Source organism: Coffea eugenioides, chromosome 5 (assembly GCF_003713205.1).
Source record: "Coffea eugenioides isolate CCC68of chromosome 5, Ceug_1.0, whole genome shotgun sequence".
Taxonomy (NCBI): domain Eukaryota; kingdom Viridiplantae; phylum Streptophyta; class Magnoliopsida; order Gentianales; family Rubiaceae; genus Coffea; species Coffea eugenioides.
In genome coordinates, this window is record NC_040039.1 from 31715123 (window position 1) to 31733694 (window position 18572).

Below are 18572 nucleotides of genomic sequence, written 5' to 3' on the forward strand. Positions count from 1 at the left end.
TTAATGTAATTTCACGATAGGATGCATTTCATTGTTGATTACAATTTAATGCCACTAAGTTGTTGCTTTTTTCCTTCATTTATTAGGACTATTAAGTTAACATTCAGATTGGATAATTTTCATTGTTTATTACAGTTTACTGCTGCCGAGTTGTTACTTTATTCCTTCATTTGTTAGGACTATTAAGTTAAATTTAGAGCTGGGCTGCTCAATCATCCAGTGACCTTTGCAGTATAGATTCTTCATTTTTTTTTACCAATCTATCTTGTTTGTTTTTTCCAAGATTGATTGTGGATTTTATCCTTTAGTTTGACCCATGAACTTGGCTAATCTTTCCACATTGTTAAGCATTTTGAGGCTTTACGCAGAACGTAGCATGCTGGTGTCCATGAAAAATCTCACGAGGGTTAGCAAATGAGCATGCTTCTTAGCTCATTCTAAAATTCCATTGCTCCATGCACTACTGTTCCTATTGCTTTTTCAGCATCCTCCCTCCAAGCATCATGTTGGGTTCAGGGCACTCAATTTTGTCCTAATAATTTGTGAGATTGGTCATTTTTGGTGAGCAATAGCTGTGTGGATGCATCAATCACGACATTATTGCTTTGCTCATGTGTTGTTCAGTTGATGCCAGTAAGGAATTATTGGGGGCCTAGGTTGTTGAATAGCTGGCCGTCCTGCTCTTCCCTCCTGCTGATAGGTATCCCCAGGTGGAAATTAGCAATCTGCATTCACAAGTGACTCCAAAGCGTGAGTAAATTTCTTGTCTTTTTACCGGCTTTTTAATGGTTAGTAATCTTGGAGGTTGGATTTGTACTTTGCTTACTAATCCATTGCGATGCTTACTAAATTATTCTTTTTTCCAAGAATAATTTTTCCTCTATAAATTTAGTAATCCTTATGTATAAAACAAAAACTTTTGTAATTCTTGGACGACTAGGTAGCAAAGTGAGTGAAAAATCATGTCTAGTTATATATATATATGACGATGGTTAACAAAGAAATTGGAGAGATATGAGAATTGCTTCCACTGTACGTGTATATTTTTGTGCTAATAGAGTGGGACATTTAGTATTATCTTCCAACTTATTATAATACATAATCATCCTGGTGATCATGATCATGAACTAAAAACTATAGGAAGATGGAGAGCTAAATTATATGTTTAAGTTAATCACCCATCAACAAACAAAATGCCGAAGTTCTTATAATAAATGAAAAAATGATCATTGTTGCAGGTTTACATTATAGATTAGATGTTTAACTTACTAATTTAATAGAAATAAATTATTATAATTACAAAATGTTAGAAACTGCTTGTTGTATTTTTTTCATATATCTTTAATTATTTTGTGATGTATTAACCATTTATATTGATATGTGTAATAGTTACAATGACGAGCAAGGATATTGGTTGGGAACATGGTAAACCCGTGGGAGGGAATAGAAAAATTGTGAGATGCAATTATTGTGGAAAAATAATGCATGGTGGCATTACAAGGTTGAAAGAACATGTCGGTCATGTCATAGGACAAGTTGAGCCTTGTCCAAGGGCCTCAAGTGAAGTTAGAGATTTAATGAAAATGCATCTAAAGATTGGTAAGATTCAAAGAGCTACAATAAAACAGAAAAAAGAAGAAATATTGAATTCTTTCCAACAAGAAAGTATGCATGGTAATTTCAACATGGTTGGCGACGAGGAGGACGAAGCCTTTTTTGAAATTGATGAAGAAAGTCGGATGGCGTTGGAAAAAAAACAAATGAAGCAAGCAATTAGAGAGAGCCAATACTTGCAATTTTTAGACGAACAACGAAGGCATTCGGTATCTGGGAGTCGACCTTCTATGTTTATGTCAGGTATGATTTGTAAACTAAAATATTATAACAAATTTGATACTATTTTATTAAATATAATTACATAAAGTTGCAATTTAGTCATTCATTTTTTATTTGTTAAATATTGTGAATTTTAGGGAATATGGGTGTTGGCACTTCAAACCCAACGACTTCTGAAAATAAAAGAGGATTGTCACGTAATTTCAGTGTCAGACAAGCAGATGAAATGACAAGCAGAGGAATTGAATCACATATGTTTCCTTCGAAACAAAAATCAGTCAAATTAATGTTTGCGAAGGAAAATATAAAAAGAGTTGGTAAGGCAGTTTCAAAGTTTTTTCATTTCAATGCTATACCATTTCATGCAGCTGACAATCCTTATTATCAATCGATGATTGATGAAATTGCCAAAGCTGGTTCTGGTATTAAAGGCCCTTCAGCTTATCAAATTGGAAATGAATATTTAGATGAAGAATTTGAAGAGCTTGAGAAATATCTTCGAGATATTTATGATAAATTTTCAACTTTTGGTTGTACACTTATGTGTGATGGGTGGAGCACTCGTACAAAACATCCAATAATAAATTTTATGGTATACTGTGATAGGCACATGATATACCATAGTTCAGTTGATTGTACCAATATTAAGAAAACTGCTGAATATATTTTCAAGTTAATGGATGAGGTAGTAGAGGTTGTGGGGGAAAAAAATGTTGTGCAAGTTGTGACAGATAGTGAATCTAGTATGAAAGCTGCTGGACAACTGTTGATGAAAAAAAGAAAAAATCTTTTCTGGTCACCTTGCGCTGCGCATTGTATAGATTTGATGTTGGAGGATATTGGCAAAATGGATAATGTAAAAGAAACTATTGCTCAGGGGAAGAAGATAACAAGTTTCATATATAACAGTGACAAAGTAGTGAATCTGATGAAGACATATACAAAAAAAAAGGGAACTGCTACGTCCAGGTATCACTAGATTTGCAACTGAATTCATTTCTATGGAAAGTCTTCTTCGGCATTGTACAGAACTAAAAAGAATGTGCACCTCAGATGAATGGGCAGAGTTTAATAACACTACCAAGAGAAAAGCAGAAGCTATTAAAGTAGCTGAGTTGATATTGTCAGAGAAGTTTTGGAAAAAAGTTAGAAATGTGTGTGCAATAATGGAGCCTCTGGTCAAAGTTTTAAAAACTATTGATCAAGATAATAAGCCAACATTGCCAATTATTTATGAGGCAATGGATAGAGCAAAAATGGCTATTCAAAAGTCGGTGAAATCTTGGAAAACAATTTGGGAAGTGATTGATAATAGATGGTACAATCAACTTCATCGGGATTTACATGCGGCAGGTAATTTAAAATATTACATCCAATTTAAATATGTAATATTTATTTATTTATTTTCTAATTTTGTTATTTTATTGTATTTAGCATATTTTTTGAACCCGATTCTTCAATATTCTGGAACTTGTGAGTTTAATCTGGATGAAGTTCGAAGAGGGTTAAAGAACGTCATTGCAAAGTTGGAGCCAAATTTAGATGCACAAGTTGATTCAATAAATGAGGTATTCTTTTGATTATTTTATTTATTTATATTAATCAACAAATTTTAAAATTTTAACACTTGTGTATACATTATTTTTGTAGATCAAAATTTTTGCAGACAAAAAGGGAGGCTTTGGAAGTGCTATTGCAGCAAGAGCATTACCAAAATCTTTACCAGGTTTCAACTTAATTCATACTTACATAAACATCCAAATCATATAAATGAGGTTAATATTTTTATAATATTAAAATAATAATAATAAATGAATGTTATTATTACTTTGTTTGTTTAGCTGAATGGTGGCTTAACTACGGTGAAGATGCGCCAAATTTAAGGAATATTGCAGTGAAAATATTGAGTCAAACCTGCACATCCTCTGGTTGTGAGCGAAATTGGAGTACATGGTCATTAATTCATACAAAACTACGCAACCGTTTGGCAGTTAAAAAATTGCATAAATTAGTTTTTGTGCATTACAATATGCGATTGAAGGTGAAAAATTTGATGCATCAAAGAGATACTGATGATTTCTACAACCCAATTGACTTGAATCACATTTTTCACCAAGATGATATATTGGATGATTGGATAAGAGAAAATGAACAACCCACATTGCCTGAAGATAATCTGGATTGGTTGGATAAGGGCATTCATCAAACTGAATCAGAAAGTAGTGAATATCAAGAACATGACAAGGATGGTTTTGGTGATACATTGTCCCAATATATTACCAAAAGAAATAAGAAAGGTCTTGCTGCATCCTCAAGTAGGAAACAAAAAAGTAAGACTAAACAAACCAGTAAGCAGACTGTTCCGTCATCTTCAAATAAAAGTGACAGCAGTAATGATGATGATGACAATGGTGACAATGGAGATGGAGGGAACAATTCTTCCAGGCATAGTGGTTACAATCGAGATAGCCAACAAGCAGGAGGTATGTCATGGGCTCAAGGACAAGATAATTATTATGCCACTCAAGATACTGATCATGGCTATCGTCCTGGTATAGAAGCACAACGTCAATTCCTCAATGATTTAACTCAATTTTCAAGTGAGGATACTTTCTCTCACCATTCAGGGTCACAAAGATATAGAGGAGTCAATGATCAGATGCAAAATTTGGGTATATACTCAACTTATGAGCATGAATCTAATTAAAACCGTAGTACTAGTCAATTGGGATATGGCTATGACCAATCATATGGAATCACTCCTGACTATTACAGTGGATATCGGCCATTTGACAGACCTGGACAGGTTGAAAGGTCTACTAGCATTCATGGTAGTGGATACTATGAAAAAGAAATAGATAAGTCTCATGATGGTTCTTCTTTTGATTCCAATAACATTGGATTTTATGGTCATGATTCTACTGCATCATATGGTACCAGCGATAGTGTTAACTATCGAGGATTTGGATACTACCATCAACAAATCATCTCCAATCCAGAAGTTCTTCCGTCCAATGATTATGGAACATCTAGTCAATCCTCACATCCAGTAAATACACCAGATAACTCGTTTACACTACCTACTCAAGGTCCTATGCCACTTCCACATCTGTTTTACCATTCATCGACCAATCAGGATGACTTTGAACCACATCGTCATTCTACTTGGTATTAACAGGTACGAAAATATAAAGTACTAGTATATCTTTTTACATATTTACCTTTATCTAATATGATTTCTTTTTATTTTTGGCAGGAGATTGATCAAAATATTCCAACTTTATGCTATAAATAAATCTTTAGTTTGTATTGTTAATGGTTGATATTACTTTTGCAATTATTAGTTTTAAAATTGTGGTCTATGTTATTTTGATTTTATTTGTGATGCCATTGTTTTAAATAATTAAAAGTACTTATCGTGTGTAATATGTATAAAAATAGTACGTTTTACAAATTTTCTTTTGTTATTTTTTATTATTTTTGTTTAGCATACTTTTTTTTTATATTATTAACAGTTTTTAGAATATTAAATGCTTTAAAATTTGCGTCTCACCGAGACCGTGACCGATATGCCGAGACCGATGTGGAACGTTCCGGGCCGCGACCGCGACCGCGACCGCGACTTTGAACCATGACTCCAACGGTTGACTAGCCCTCCAAGTCCAAGCCTTGCTTTTGGGAAAAGGATCTTTGTCTTTCTTTCCCAAAATACAATCGAATTTTTGCTGGTGACAATGTGGTGGAGTTAGAAATGAAGATGGCTTAGCTTTTCTTAGACAATTTTCTCCATAATTGTTGGCATTGAATGGGAGGAAGAGTGATACAGGAAAGCAAGACAATGATGAAGGCAGTTTCAAGTTTTGGATCGGATGAGCTTCTGCCATGGTTATAGAATTAATGTTCTTAACGGTGCTTTTGTTGGGTGGATTGTCTACTCTCTTAGTAGTTTTATATGGTGGATTGCTCCAACGGAGTGCTCACTCTCAAATATTTATTTAAGTTAATAAAAAAATTTTAAACTATTGAGAAATAATTTGGGATTCAAAAAAGGGTATATACTATATCTAAAACTTAAAATAACTCAACTGGAAGTATATGTAGTATTTAGTTGTTTACAGTGCATTTATACCTGCATCTTTTGAGTTTTGATCTTTTAAAGTTGTTTTCCGAACAAATGTTGATAGAAAAGAACTAAATCAATAAAATTTACGAAATTTAAAACACTTAAATAAAAGAAAAAATCATTCAAAATATCCCTTACAATTCATTAAATGAATTTTTTCACTATTCACTTTTAAAATAGTAATTTTATGTCCCTAACAAAATCAATTCAATAAAATTTGTTCCCAACATAAATTTTCAATCGCCTTTTACCTTGAATCCATCACGTGAACTATACATGGTCATATTTTGGGGGGCAAAAATATCAGATTCTATTTGAAATTAAACAAATGACTTTATTTATATTCTTTTTTACCCCTAAAAAATAGAATTTGATTCAAATTATATTCATATTTTCCCCTAAAAAAGTGGGATCTACCCTATTCATATTCATTTTTACAACTAAAAAAGTGAGATCCGAACTTGTAAATAAAAAATATCTTTATGCAGGTCACGTGATGATTTTCAGGTTAAAAAGTGGTCAAAATTTAAATTGGGACCAAATATTAATAATTTCAATTTGTAATGAACATGAAATAAATATTTTAAAAGTGAAGGATGAAAAATTCATTTGCTAAAATATGAGGGATATTTTGAAATTTTTCCTAAATAAAAGACAAACATTGAAATACTCACAATAAAAATAGTTGACTCATGGTCAAATTAATATTTAATTTGTGATAAATCACAACTCATGGTTGAGTTTTGATCCTTTATTTGGGAAAAGTTGCATTCAGTTTTGCAAAAGTAGCTTTCTAAATTTTTGATAGGGATAGATTATTGAAAGAAAAAAGATAAAAGACAAATTAGTTTTGGAAGAAGAAAAACGACTTTGTGTTCTTAATTGGACAAAAGCATTTTGGTTAGTTGGTATGATAGCTGAACCAGCCTGAAATAAAATTTTTTATTCATCAAGAAGACTTTTGACATGTTTAGAAATTGCAACTCCAATAATCTAGCCTCATTTTATTTTCTACTTTAGAGGAGATTATAACCCATTAAAGACTACTCAAATTAAACTCCAAATTGCAATGTTTTAAAACAATTTTCTTTTGAAGCTCTAAAGCAGCTTGGCAGAATTTTAGGAATTTTCTTTTGAAGTCCTAAAATTTGAAGTTTTTGTGCCTACAAGTTGAGATTGCAAATTGGAGCGAGCAGATTTGGCTCTCGGTATAACAAATACCCTATGCTGGCAGCCCATGACCCAGCTATGCCATCTGGTTGCTTGTTACCTACTGATGCAAAGATGAAGAAAATGAAAAAAATAAAAGATTATGAAGAAAAGAAGTAAAGGCAAAAATAAGAGATGAAAAAAGAAAATTACCTAGAATATCATTTTGACCCTTCAATATAAATAACATTATCAGTCAAGCCCCACAAGGGATTTCTCATTTGCACATTATCGAATGGTCTTTATCAGGAAAATAATGATCATACAATTTCTTGAATTAAAAGCTACCTCTTAATATTCATGAATTCATGATAGAGTTTATTAAAATTAGAACATAATAGGAAAAAGAAAAAAAAGAAAGACAAAAGCAAAAGCAAAAGATAAAAAAGAAACAAGAAAAAAGAAAAAAGAAAAAGGAAACAACCTAAACATGTAAACCGTCATTCTTTTTACTCATTTTCCTTTACCAACTTAAACATTGTAAGCCTTCTCTACCTTTTCCTCACGTCATTTCATGCACCAAGGGTCATATATAAGTGGTAGATCAGACCAAAGCCATTGATTACTGTCCTAAATTGATGAAAAAAAATTAATAAAAGAACAAGCATCAATATTCTTCAATTGATCTATTTACATAAGAAAGAAAAATAAATTAGCTTTTAATAAGATCAATAACAAATTCTCTCCAGCATAAGCGATACATAATCCATCTAGCGTGGATTAAGATTAATACATGCCCAAGGAAAAAATCATCAAGTCTCTAAAAGGCGTAGCTCAGAAGGGATAGAGGTCAGAATAGAACTTCCACGAACCCTTCGTAATAATCTTGCACTTGGTCCATGACAACAAAATTATGGACCCTTGCGGCCTCGCAAGGTCAAGAAAACTCAAATGAGATCGAGTGAAGTTCGAAAGAAGGGAGATACACGCGATAGGAATAAGCTCAGGAGAGATACCACCATAGTTCTTCTCAACTTGACTTTTGTATGCAAATCACCATTTCACCACCTGGATGAGAGCAGAAAATTAACACGATCGTGACTTTCATTAATATAGAGGCTTCGTGATAAAATGTAAAGAAGATGGTTTCTTGGTTTTTCTTAGTTTGCTGAGGAATTGCCATTGCAATTTGATATACATTAGGAAGGGTTTGGTGGCTATTTATAGACCAATTTGGGACTTCAGCAGCTTAGGCTACAATTGGTTCTTCAAGAAAATGTGGAATTGATGTGACAATTTCCCTTTAAATTGCAATAAATGGAGGAAGGCCAGCTTGTGTTCTTGATTTTAGAGAATGCCCATGACTGCTAGCTTTTGGACTTGAACAAATCTCATGTTTCATATCAATCAACTAAAGAAGGTTCTGTCAAACATTCTTTAATCGATTTCCTTGTAACGATGCACAATTGGCAGCAAGCCACGTAGAGGAGATGAGTTGGATTCGGCAAATTTGGTATTGATTGTGCAAATAAAAACATTAGCACCTTTTGGCTCCAAATGTTCCATCTAAATCAACCTTGCCAGTTGTTACGAGAAGAAGATGTTGTGATTTTATATTTTTCTCGTCAGGAAAATTGAGAGTTTTTGGTTTCCTTTTCTCAATTGGCATCACAATTGGCAGAAATTGAGGGGAAAATTATGTGCCTTGCGCATCATTGGCAGGAATTCACATAAAGGAGATGTGTTTAAGATTGGATTCAGCATATTTGGTAGTAAGTATAATACAAATTACAAGATGATCCACCACTTGATATTTAGAAGTGCCTATATTTGTATATATCACTTAGCCATATCACATTTTTAAAGTCATCTTTTGTAGGTAGACTCTAATAACATTAAGACTTTTGGGATCGAAATGTTCTGTTTAAACCACCTGTGTGTCAGTTGTAACCACAAGTGGAGTTTTCGGTTCCTTTTATTCTGGGATAGACACGGTTAATTACTCATTATCTAACTTCGACATGTTTGGCCTTCTGAGGTTATGAACATCTCCACATTTCATGAAACTTGAACTTCTTGTGTGCTACTCGAACCCTCAAAGAGCATGATTTTATAATGCGAATTCGAATCTCCAAACTCCCACTCTTAAAGAAGCGAATTGCACAGGCAGTGGAAGAATCTATTTTGATCAAGTTATAGAACAAAAGTTGATAGAAAAACCTCAACCTCTCTAACCTCCGAAGTTATGAATCTCGAATTTAATCGTGACCTACAACTTAACGAATTAGCAAACTAAGACTTGTTGGTAGAACGATGTCACAATTCAACATGATCTTGAATTGATAAGTCAAAACTTGAACAAAGGAGATACAACACACTTTGTATTAAAGAACGTTCCTAAGAAATAAGAAAGATAAAACTCTCAAATTTTATTCATCATCTGACTTATTCTAAAATGTTACATAAGTTTGGCTATTTATAGGCTTACAATGACTCAAAAAAACCTACTTAAACTTGAAAACAATTTAACTAATTTCCTAACCATGACTGGACTAGAATAGGAAACAAACTAACTTAAATTGGTTCAATAATGGTCCACATGACCTTTAGCCATTTATTTAACCAAACTAACAACTTAATTAACTAATTAACCACCTACTATTTGCTGAAAATAGCAAAACACACATGGTTGGAATTTTTCAAACAAGCGACACATAATAGTTATACGTTAAAATAATGACAAACTGTGGCAAAACTACTTCAAACTAAGGAAGGGATCCGGATTTGTTGAGTTTCAATGGATCAACCACTCTTTTATCTTGAATCATCTTTAGAATTTGATGTCATTGATCACATGTTCATATCATTCCCCTCCTCTTGAAGGCGATTTGCTCTCAAATCGATAGATTGGAGAAAATACAACATTTTGGGCAACACCTTCATGCGAGCATGCCACGTTGCATGGCGCTTATGTAAGTGTAAGGAACTCACGAATAAATCTTTCAACCAAGGGATGTACCAATGTATCCGAAATTGATTGGAGCGCCACTTCACTCTGAGATGTTCACGAACAATCTCTATAACCACTCATATGAACTCTTTGTCACGAATTGTAAATTCGACACCTACAAAAGAAATTAAATAGTAAGTACTTGTAGGTATGAAATCACTTGAAAACTTACCATTTGTATCTGCAAGATAAGGATCTTCACAGCGATACTCAAGTAGAATAGAAAAACTCGTAATCTAGTTATCCAAGGTAGTACAATCCATCACTAATTGATGTTTATGTGGCACATCTTTACAACTTTGCATATCTTGCATGGATGAAACTTAATAAGAATGGACAGTTTTGGAATCTACAAATGAAATAGCAAAGTTAGTATTGAACGAACCAAAAAATGGACAAAGAAAGATTGGAACAACATTATCAAAATTATAAGAAAGTATGAAACAAAACTCAAGTATAGTTACTCCCTTTGACATGGCAATTGGCTGATCAACAAGTAAACTATCCCTAATTTGAAGTTTGAACACATGTTGATAGCAAAACGAAACAACACTCAAGACTCCAATTCCGTGAAAGCTCTCTAACTCTCCAATGGATGTAGGAATGGAACAATTTAAGACCAAGACAATTGCACTTTGTTTAACCTACACAAAATAAGAAATACTAAACAAAGCAAAATTAAGATTGTTAGTAGACAGATAAGTACTCTCACTAATTCCCTCAATTTCTACAATCATACTTTCGATTTCAAGAAAACTCTCACTCATGTTCTCACTCATGCACAATGCACTCTCTTTTCATTATCACTTCCCTCGACTTTTACTTCATGTTCACTCACACTTTGTACATTATTGAATTCGCTCTCAACTTCCTCCTCCCATTCCGCAGCTTCAATAATAATTTCTTCAACTTCAACTTCATTTTGGATGGGTTTAGGTGGATTTTCATTGGCAACGGCATCCACAAAGTCCATATTAGAAGATGCCTGAGTATTGCATTCAGCTTTCTCCTTTACTTACTTCTCATGTAGTTGACGTTGGTAGATATCCCACCATGACTCCTCATGTGGCTCATTCTTAGATTTAGACATAGAAATTGTTAGAGAAATCTCTTCTTTCTTTCTTCGAAGTCGCCATTCAATTTTAATGGCCATACTTACGACACCCCTCAACTTCATATGAGGTAGTACTTCAATGCAATCAACAATCTTCCAATAGTAGTGTCTAGATCTTCCTCGATCCCAACTTGCTTCATTAATGCCTCCATCTCTTCGAAATACTCAACCACAATCTTAGAACCTTGATTAAGTAAGTGAAATTTTTGCAGCAACTCTCCAAAGTAAGTAGGAGCATATCTTTTAAGTATTATCTTCTTCAATGCACCCCAAGTGGCAATTGAAGGTAGTCCATATAATCGACGTTCCTTCACAAATTGATTCCACAATGTTAAAGCATAATGATTAAAAGCACGGGTAGCTAATTTTACCTTCTCCTTCTCAGTATAAGATTGATGTTCAAAAAAGCATTCTACTTTCTTTACCTATGTCAAGCATGCATCGGGATCTTTAAAACTGCTGAAAGATGGTACGGATATTTTAGAATTAGAAGAACCAACTCCTCGATATCCTCTTAATTCCTTCTCATGACGTCACCAATCATGAATTGATAAGGTTCTCTACTTGAATATCTAGAGGTGGATCTTCCCATTCGTTCAAAAGTATGTATTTGAATCTGCAAGAATGGTTAGTGACAAGAAAGAAATTCCCTCACAACATTCCCTTACATGTATCCACTCACTCTCGTATTATTTACACTCAAGTAAGCACGCTCTATTAATCTCAGCACTCTTTCAAGTCCTTGATCACAATCCTTGAGACAAATTGAATTTGCTTACAATTCATCAAGAAGGCTTAACAATTCAATCAACACAATGGTAATGGTTAGGAGTTCAAGACGAATGGTTGTGACTTGATGGGACTTGACTTAAGTAAACTTGAAAATAACTCAAAAGATAGACAAAATTATACAAGAACAAAAGAAACAAATGGTTAGAATTAATAAAACATTGACTCTGCAGAAATTTGAAAACTTAGAGACTCTACCCAATTGTACTTGGTTGGAATTTGAAAGTTTAGTTTGATTAATTCTTGGATTCACTTTTGGAAAGTAAATTGCTGTTTTAAGAAACTTTCCTAAGTGTGATTCAAGCAGCTTAACAAACCAAATTGGACAAAGATTTATCTGACCAGATTTTGGCAACAATCCAAGTCAAATTAAGTTTCTAAATTCAAGACTATTATCTTGTTTCCAAATTCAAGACTATGATCCATCCAAGAACTTGTTTCTTTCTTCTTTTCTTTCTCCTTTTTTTTCACGGATCAGATTCTTTTCTCTTGTTTTTTTTTTCTTTTTCCATAGATCAAATCAAGAAATAAGGATAGCTGCAATTCCAAATTCAAGAAGATGAACTAGGATCCTTTCAGAAATCACAAGATTTTGAAATTTTGATTCAAGATTTTCAAGAACCCAACTATGCAATATGAGAATTTCAAGAAAACACCAACCAACTATAGGACTCAAAAACAACAAGAGACAAACACAAGGCATGAATTTTTTTTTGTTTCGGGATGAGCAGTAACTGCTACAGTACGATGAACAGTATTGCTATAGTAACAATGTTACAATAATGATGCTACAGTACCAATTTTTTTTTTACTCAATAAAACATAAACAAAGATGACTTAACGAGAAACAAGAATTGAACAAATGATAACAAAGATGATCACATAAAATACAAACCCTAAAATGATGAACAGAATTTTTTTTTGAATTAGGTAGGGTTTGGTAGAAGAACAAAGAGGAAAACAAGAAAAAGAAAAGAATATTAACTTGGATCAAGAGCCGAACCATGCAAACTCGAATTTTCAAACTCCTGCTCTTGAAGAAACGAATTGCACAGGCAACGAAAGAATCTATCTTGATCAGGTTATATAACAAAAGTTGATGAAAAAATCTCTACCCCTCTAACCTTTGAAGTTATGACTTGAAGTTATGACTCTTGAATTTAATCATGACCCACAACGTAACGAATTAGCAAACCAAAACTTGTTGGTAGAACAGCGCCACAATTCAACGTGATCTTGAATTGATAAGCCAAAACTTAAACAAAGGAGACATGACTCATTTTGTATCAAGGAACGTTCCCAAGGAACAAGAAAGAGAAAATTCTCAAATTTTATTCATCATTTGACTTATTCTAAAACATTACATAAGTTTGGTTATTTATAACCTTACAATGATTCAAAAAACCTACTCAAACTTGAAAACAATTTAACTGCTTTTCTAACCCTGACTCGACTAGAATAGAAAACTAACTAATTCAAATTGGCTCAATAATGGTCCACATGACCGTTAGCTATTTATTCAACCAAACTAACAACTTAATTAACTAATTAACCACCTACTATTTATTGAAAATAGCAAAACACACATGGTTAGAATTGTCCAAACAAACGACACATAATAGTTACTCCCTCCGTCCCACTTTGATAGTCCCGTTTTCCTTTTTCGTCTGTACCAAATTGTAGTCCACTTTCCAATTGAAGAATGTAGTTGTATTTTAATTTTTCTAAAATGCCCTTATTCAATGTAAGTTGTTATTACTATAAACCTACCCCATTTAATGAGAGTTGATTCTTTTTTTACCATCAATTCAAGTTCCCATAAAGTTGTACTCTATTTAATATGAGGGTATTTTAGGAAAATAGCAATCTAAATTTACTTTTCCAACAAAGTTAACTACTTTTTCTTAAACTGTGTGAAAAAAGAAATTGGACTATCAAAGTGGGATAGAGAGAGTATAATCTAAAATAATGACAAACTATGGAAAACTACTCCAAACCCAGGAAGGAATCCGGATTTGTTGACCTTCAATGAATCAGCTACTATTTTATCTTGAATTATCTTTAGAATTTGATGCCATTGATCATATGTTCATATCATTTTAGTAACTTGAAGGCTCTACCGAGTGTTTTTTACTCCTGCACCAAGGGGGGAAGGGGGTGAGAGAGGGGAGAAAGAAAAGTTAGTCATCCAATTGAAGATTACTGAAGACTTAGAGCATAAAAAATATTGAAATTGAAGCATGACAAGTTGAAAATCATGACAAGTAAATCCATGAAGTTTTTATGGTAGTACTTATGGTAAAAAGTATTTTGAAACATCAAGGGCAGTAGTGGTAACACGGACCTTTAATTTGGTAATTGCGACTACATCATGTGAGGGAAAACTCACTCTTTAATTGGGTGATGGATAAGACAAATATGTCAGTTAATTTACTAAAGTTCCTAAACTTCTTCTAGAAGGAAAAAGTTCCTGAAATTCTTTTAAATATACTTAAACTAAATATATTTGTTTGTTATTATTCTTTATTTTATATTTGCTAAATATTTCAATAATTAAAATATATTTTATATATCCAAAAAATCATTTTATTGAAATGTATAACACATAAAGAACATAACTCAATACAAAGTTTTCACACAACCGCACAACTTATCATTCTATGAAAATTTTTATTGAAATGTATTATAACACATAAAAAATATAATTCTATACAAAGCTTTTAGTCCACTACATAACCTATTACATCATTCTATGAAAAATATTTCTTAGACTACCAATTGAGTAGTGATAAAGAAGAAAAAAATTTAAGAAACAAGCATTGAGTGATATTTGTAGCTTTTTTTCATTTTAATAGTGATCATCACAAAACAATTGCTCTTATCTTAAAAATTTTTTGTAACTGATATGATGTATATAATAATTTCGTAGGATATTGGTGTAACAATATAAAATTTGAGTTAACAATGACATAGTTAATTCTACAATTGCAACCAACTAGTGAAAATATGATTTTTTTTTTTGACAATAAAGCATTTGAAAGGACTTCTTACAGTTTACTTACAAATTTGCGGACCTAGTGCCTAACTATTTGCTATAAACAAGTGGTTGGCTTTCGGGGACCCAACTAGTGCCTAAGAAAGGGGAGGTCGTCCATTTGCTATAACAGAAGGAGTGGAATTTCTGTCTTTCATGGAGGAGGCTGGAGTATTTGATGTTGGCTTCTCAGGACCCAATTTTACATGGTCAAACAATCGACGAAGTAGAGCTCGGATTTCAAAGAGGTTAGACAGGTTCTTAGTCAACGGGGCATGTCTGGATCTTTCTTATAACATTTCTGTCCTTCACTTGGCTAGACATCCATCTGACCATTCACCGTTAAAGCTCTCATTTGTTGCTCAATCAGATGCTAAGCCGCGTCCATTTCGATTTTTGAATGTGTGGACGACTAAACCACAACTCTTGGAGGTGATAAGCCAGGCTTGGAATCAAGATGTCAATGGATCTCCGATGCGTGCTCTATGTTCTAAATTATTAGCAACAAGAAAAGCTATTCAGACATGGAACAAAGAACACTTTGGAAACGTGATCGATAATATGCGATCTGCGGAAATGGCGGTGCAACGGGCAGAAGAAGTAGTAGATCAAGATGATTCCGAGGAGTGCCAGATTGAACTCAAAAAGGCTCAGGCGGAGCTGAGACATGCATTATCAATTGAAGAACAATTTTGGAGGCAAAAGGCCAGGGTGAAATGGCTTCGACAGGGAGATACCAATTCAAAGTATTTTCATGCGATAGTAAGACAAAGACGGGCTCAAGCTATGATTTATCGTATCAAAAAAGCCAATGGTGTTTGGGTGGACAATGAAGCTGATATAGCAAGTGAAGCAACCACCTATTTCTCTAAACTTTTCTCGGATTCTTTGGGATCATCTGCAGATATGCTACACCTAATTCCACCTATGATTTCGGGAGAGGATAATGTGAAGTTGGAAGAAATCCCTTCAATTGAAGAGGTTTTTAGAGTCCTGAAGGCAATGGATGAAGAAAGTGCTGCTGGCCCAGATGGATTCACGGGAAAATTTTTTACTTTTGCATGGCCAGTCATCGCCCAAGATGTCTACAAGGCGGTACTCAGTTTTTTCTGTGGAGCAGAACTTCCTCGTTTCATCACCTCTACTTCAATTGTTCTAATTCCAAAGGTGCCAAATCCTCAAGATTTTTCTCAATTTAGACCCATCAGCCTATGTAACTTCTTCAACAAGCTATTATCAAGGATCTTGGCAGACAGAGTGGCGGAAATATTGCCAAAAATTATTTCTCCCCAGCAGACAGGATTTGTGAAGGGTCGTAATATAACCGAAAACTTCCTACTTGCACAGGAGGTGATATCGGGTATGGCGAAAAAGAATAGAGGTGGTAATGTGGTTATGAAACTAGACATGTCTAAGGCATATGACAGAGTGGCATGGGGTCATATTATCAATGTTCTGAGAAGGTTCGGTTTTGGTGAGAGATTCATTGATATGGTTTGGCGACTGATTTCTAATGTCTGGTTTTCCGTCATTATAAATGGATCCTTATATGGTTTTTTCAAATCTTCGAGAGGACTCCGTCAGGGTGACCCATTATCACCAGCATTATTTATTATAGGGGCAGAGGTGTTATCTAGAGCACTGAATAATCTTGTCATGCAACCAAGATTTGTGGGTTTCAAAGTTCCATATGGATGCCCGTCTATTACTCACTTGGCATTTGCGGATGATGTTCTTATTTTTGCAAATGGATCCTCATTTTCCCTGAAGGCTATCATGAAAGTGTTAGATGATTATCAAAGATGTTCGGGCCAATTAATAAATGTACAAAAAAGCTGTTATCTAGTTCATCCATCTGTATCAATGGCAAGACGACGGCTGCTTGATCGCATTTCTAGGTTTGCCCGCAAGTCATTTCCAGTACGCTATTTAGGGTTTCCGCTCTACATTGGAAGATGCAAATCATCTTATTTTGGAGAAGTTTGTCACGCAATACTAGCAAGGATTCTGTCTTGGAAATCAAGGTTACTTTCCTTTGGAGGAAAAATTATTCTAATCAAGCATGTATTATCATCAATACCAGTTCACCTAATGTCAGCTGCAGTTATTCCCAGTTCGGTGTTAAAAACTATAGAAAAGGCATGCTCGGCATTCCTGTGGGGATCCTCACCCGAGGAGTCGAAGCTTCATTGGATAAGTTGGCCTCAATTGTGCTATCCAGTTGAGGAAGGGGGAATTGGATTTCGGAGATTATGTGACGTCTACATAGCCTTTTCCTCCAAGTTATGGTGGAAATTCCGAACAGAATCATCACTGTGGTCAACCTTCATGAAAGCAAAGTATTGTAAATGTCTGCATCCTTGTCAGGTAGAACTCAGGCCAACGGATTCGGCAATTTGGCGAAGGATGATCAATGTGAGCAGACAAGTGGAACTCTCAATATTATGGGTGGCCAAATATGGGGCGTGTCATTTTTGGTACGATAACTGGTTGGGGAGTGGTGCATTGTTTCTAAAGGTTCCGGTTATCCCAAATTTGACGTTCCGAAACTTCGTAAGCAACGGCCATTGGGATTTGAACCTTCTTTACCATACATTGCCAAAGGAAATTGCTTATTCCATTTCAGAACAAATGGCCCCAGAAGAAGGAAGTATAGCTGAAGTCATTTGGATGCCCACAACAACTGGAAATTTCTCTCTACACTCAGCTTTTGGGGATATTAGGCAGGCCCGACCCACGTCTATGGTATTTGCTTCCATTTGGCACCCTCGGATACCTGTGAAAGTTTCATTTTTCATGATGAGACTTCTTCTGAGGAGAATACCGACACCGGATAAGCTTCGTAAATTTGGTTTCCATTTGCCGTCAAAGTGCTTTTGCTGCACTGAGGCTTCTGAGGAGTCTATTGAGCATTTATTCTCCAATGGACACATTGCGTCATTACTTTGGAATTATTTTGGAGGGTTATGTGGAATAAAATTCTCAGGATCTTTTCTACGAGCACGCATAGTAGATTGGTGGTTGTTTTCACAGGATTCTGAGTTACGAAGGCTTATTTGTCGTATTCTTCCTAGTGTAATTTGCTGGCAGATTTGGAAGGCAAGGAACAAAGCAATGTTTGAGGGTGTCCAGATGCAATCATCAGCCATTCGCCAAGCCATCTTCTCAGAAGTCCAATCCATGGTAGGAATACATTTTAAACAACTGATAAGACTACAATCTTTTTGTCAATTGTATGATTGGTCAAATGCACCTGGAGGTACAGTTGTATATCAAGGTATCCGCTGGGAAACCAAAGAGACAGGGAGGTATACTCTTAACACGGATGGATGTGCTAAGGGTAATCCAGGAATAGGTGGAGGTGGGGGCATACTCCGGGATTCCACTGGATTGCCAATGATTGGTTTTTCGGCATATCTGGGAGAAACTACATGTCTCCGTGCAGAGGCTTGTGCTCTTCTTATTGGTCTTCAGATCTGTATACATAAGGGTTTTGGAAACATATGTGTACAATCAG

The 18572-nt window shown here is 34.5% G+C and overlaps 1 protein-coding gene across 1 annotated transcript; it reads left to right on the forward strand.

Annotated features, from left to right (window-relative positions):
• Positions 1-1394: 1394 nt before the first annotated feature.
• LOC113771396 lies at positions 1395-5011 on the forward strand. The gene is made up of 7 exons (XM_027315978.1): positions 1395-1857; positions 1974-2729; positions 2866-3189; positions 3331-3404; positions 3487-3562; positions 3678-4464; positions 4552-5011. Exons 1-7 carry the CDS (start codon positions 1395-1397, stop codon positions 5009-5011), a joined length of 2940 nt encoding a protein of 979 aa, XP_027171779.1.
• Positions 5012-18572: the final 13561 nt, after the last annotated feature.

Excerpts from the sequence above, each read along its gene's own strand:
- LOC113771396 (XM_027315978.1), top strand. The coding sequence starts at position 1,395 with ATGACGAGCAAGGATATTGGTTGGGAACATGGTAAACCCGTGGGAGGG. Across the intron at positions 3,405-3,486 it reads AAGTTGATTCAATAAATGAG|ATCAAAATTTTTGCAGACAA; the intron begins GTATTCTTTTGA and ends TTATTTTTGTAG. Across the intron at positions 4,465-4,551 it reads ACTTTCTCTCACCATTCAGG|TACTAGTCAATTGGGATATG; the intron begins GTCACAAAGATA and ends TTAAAACCGTAG.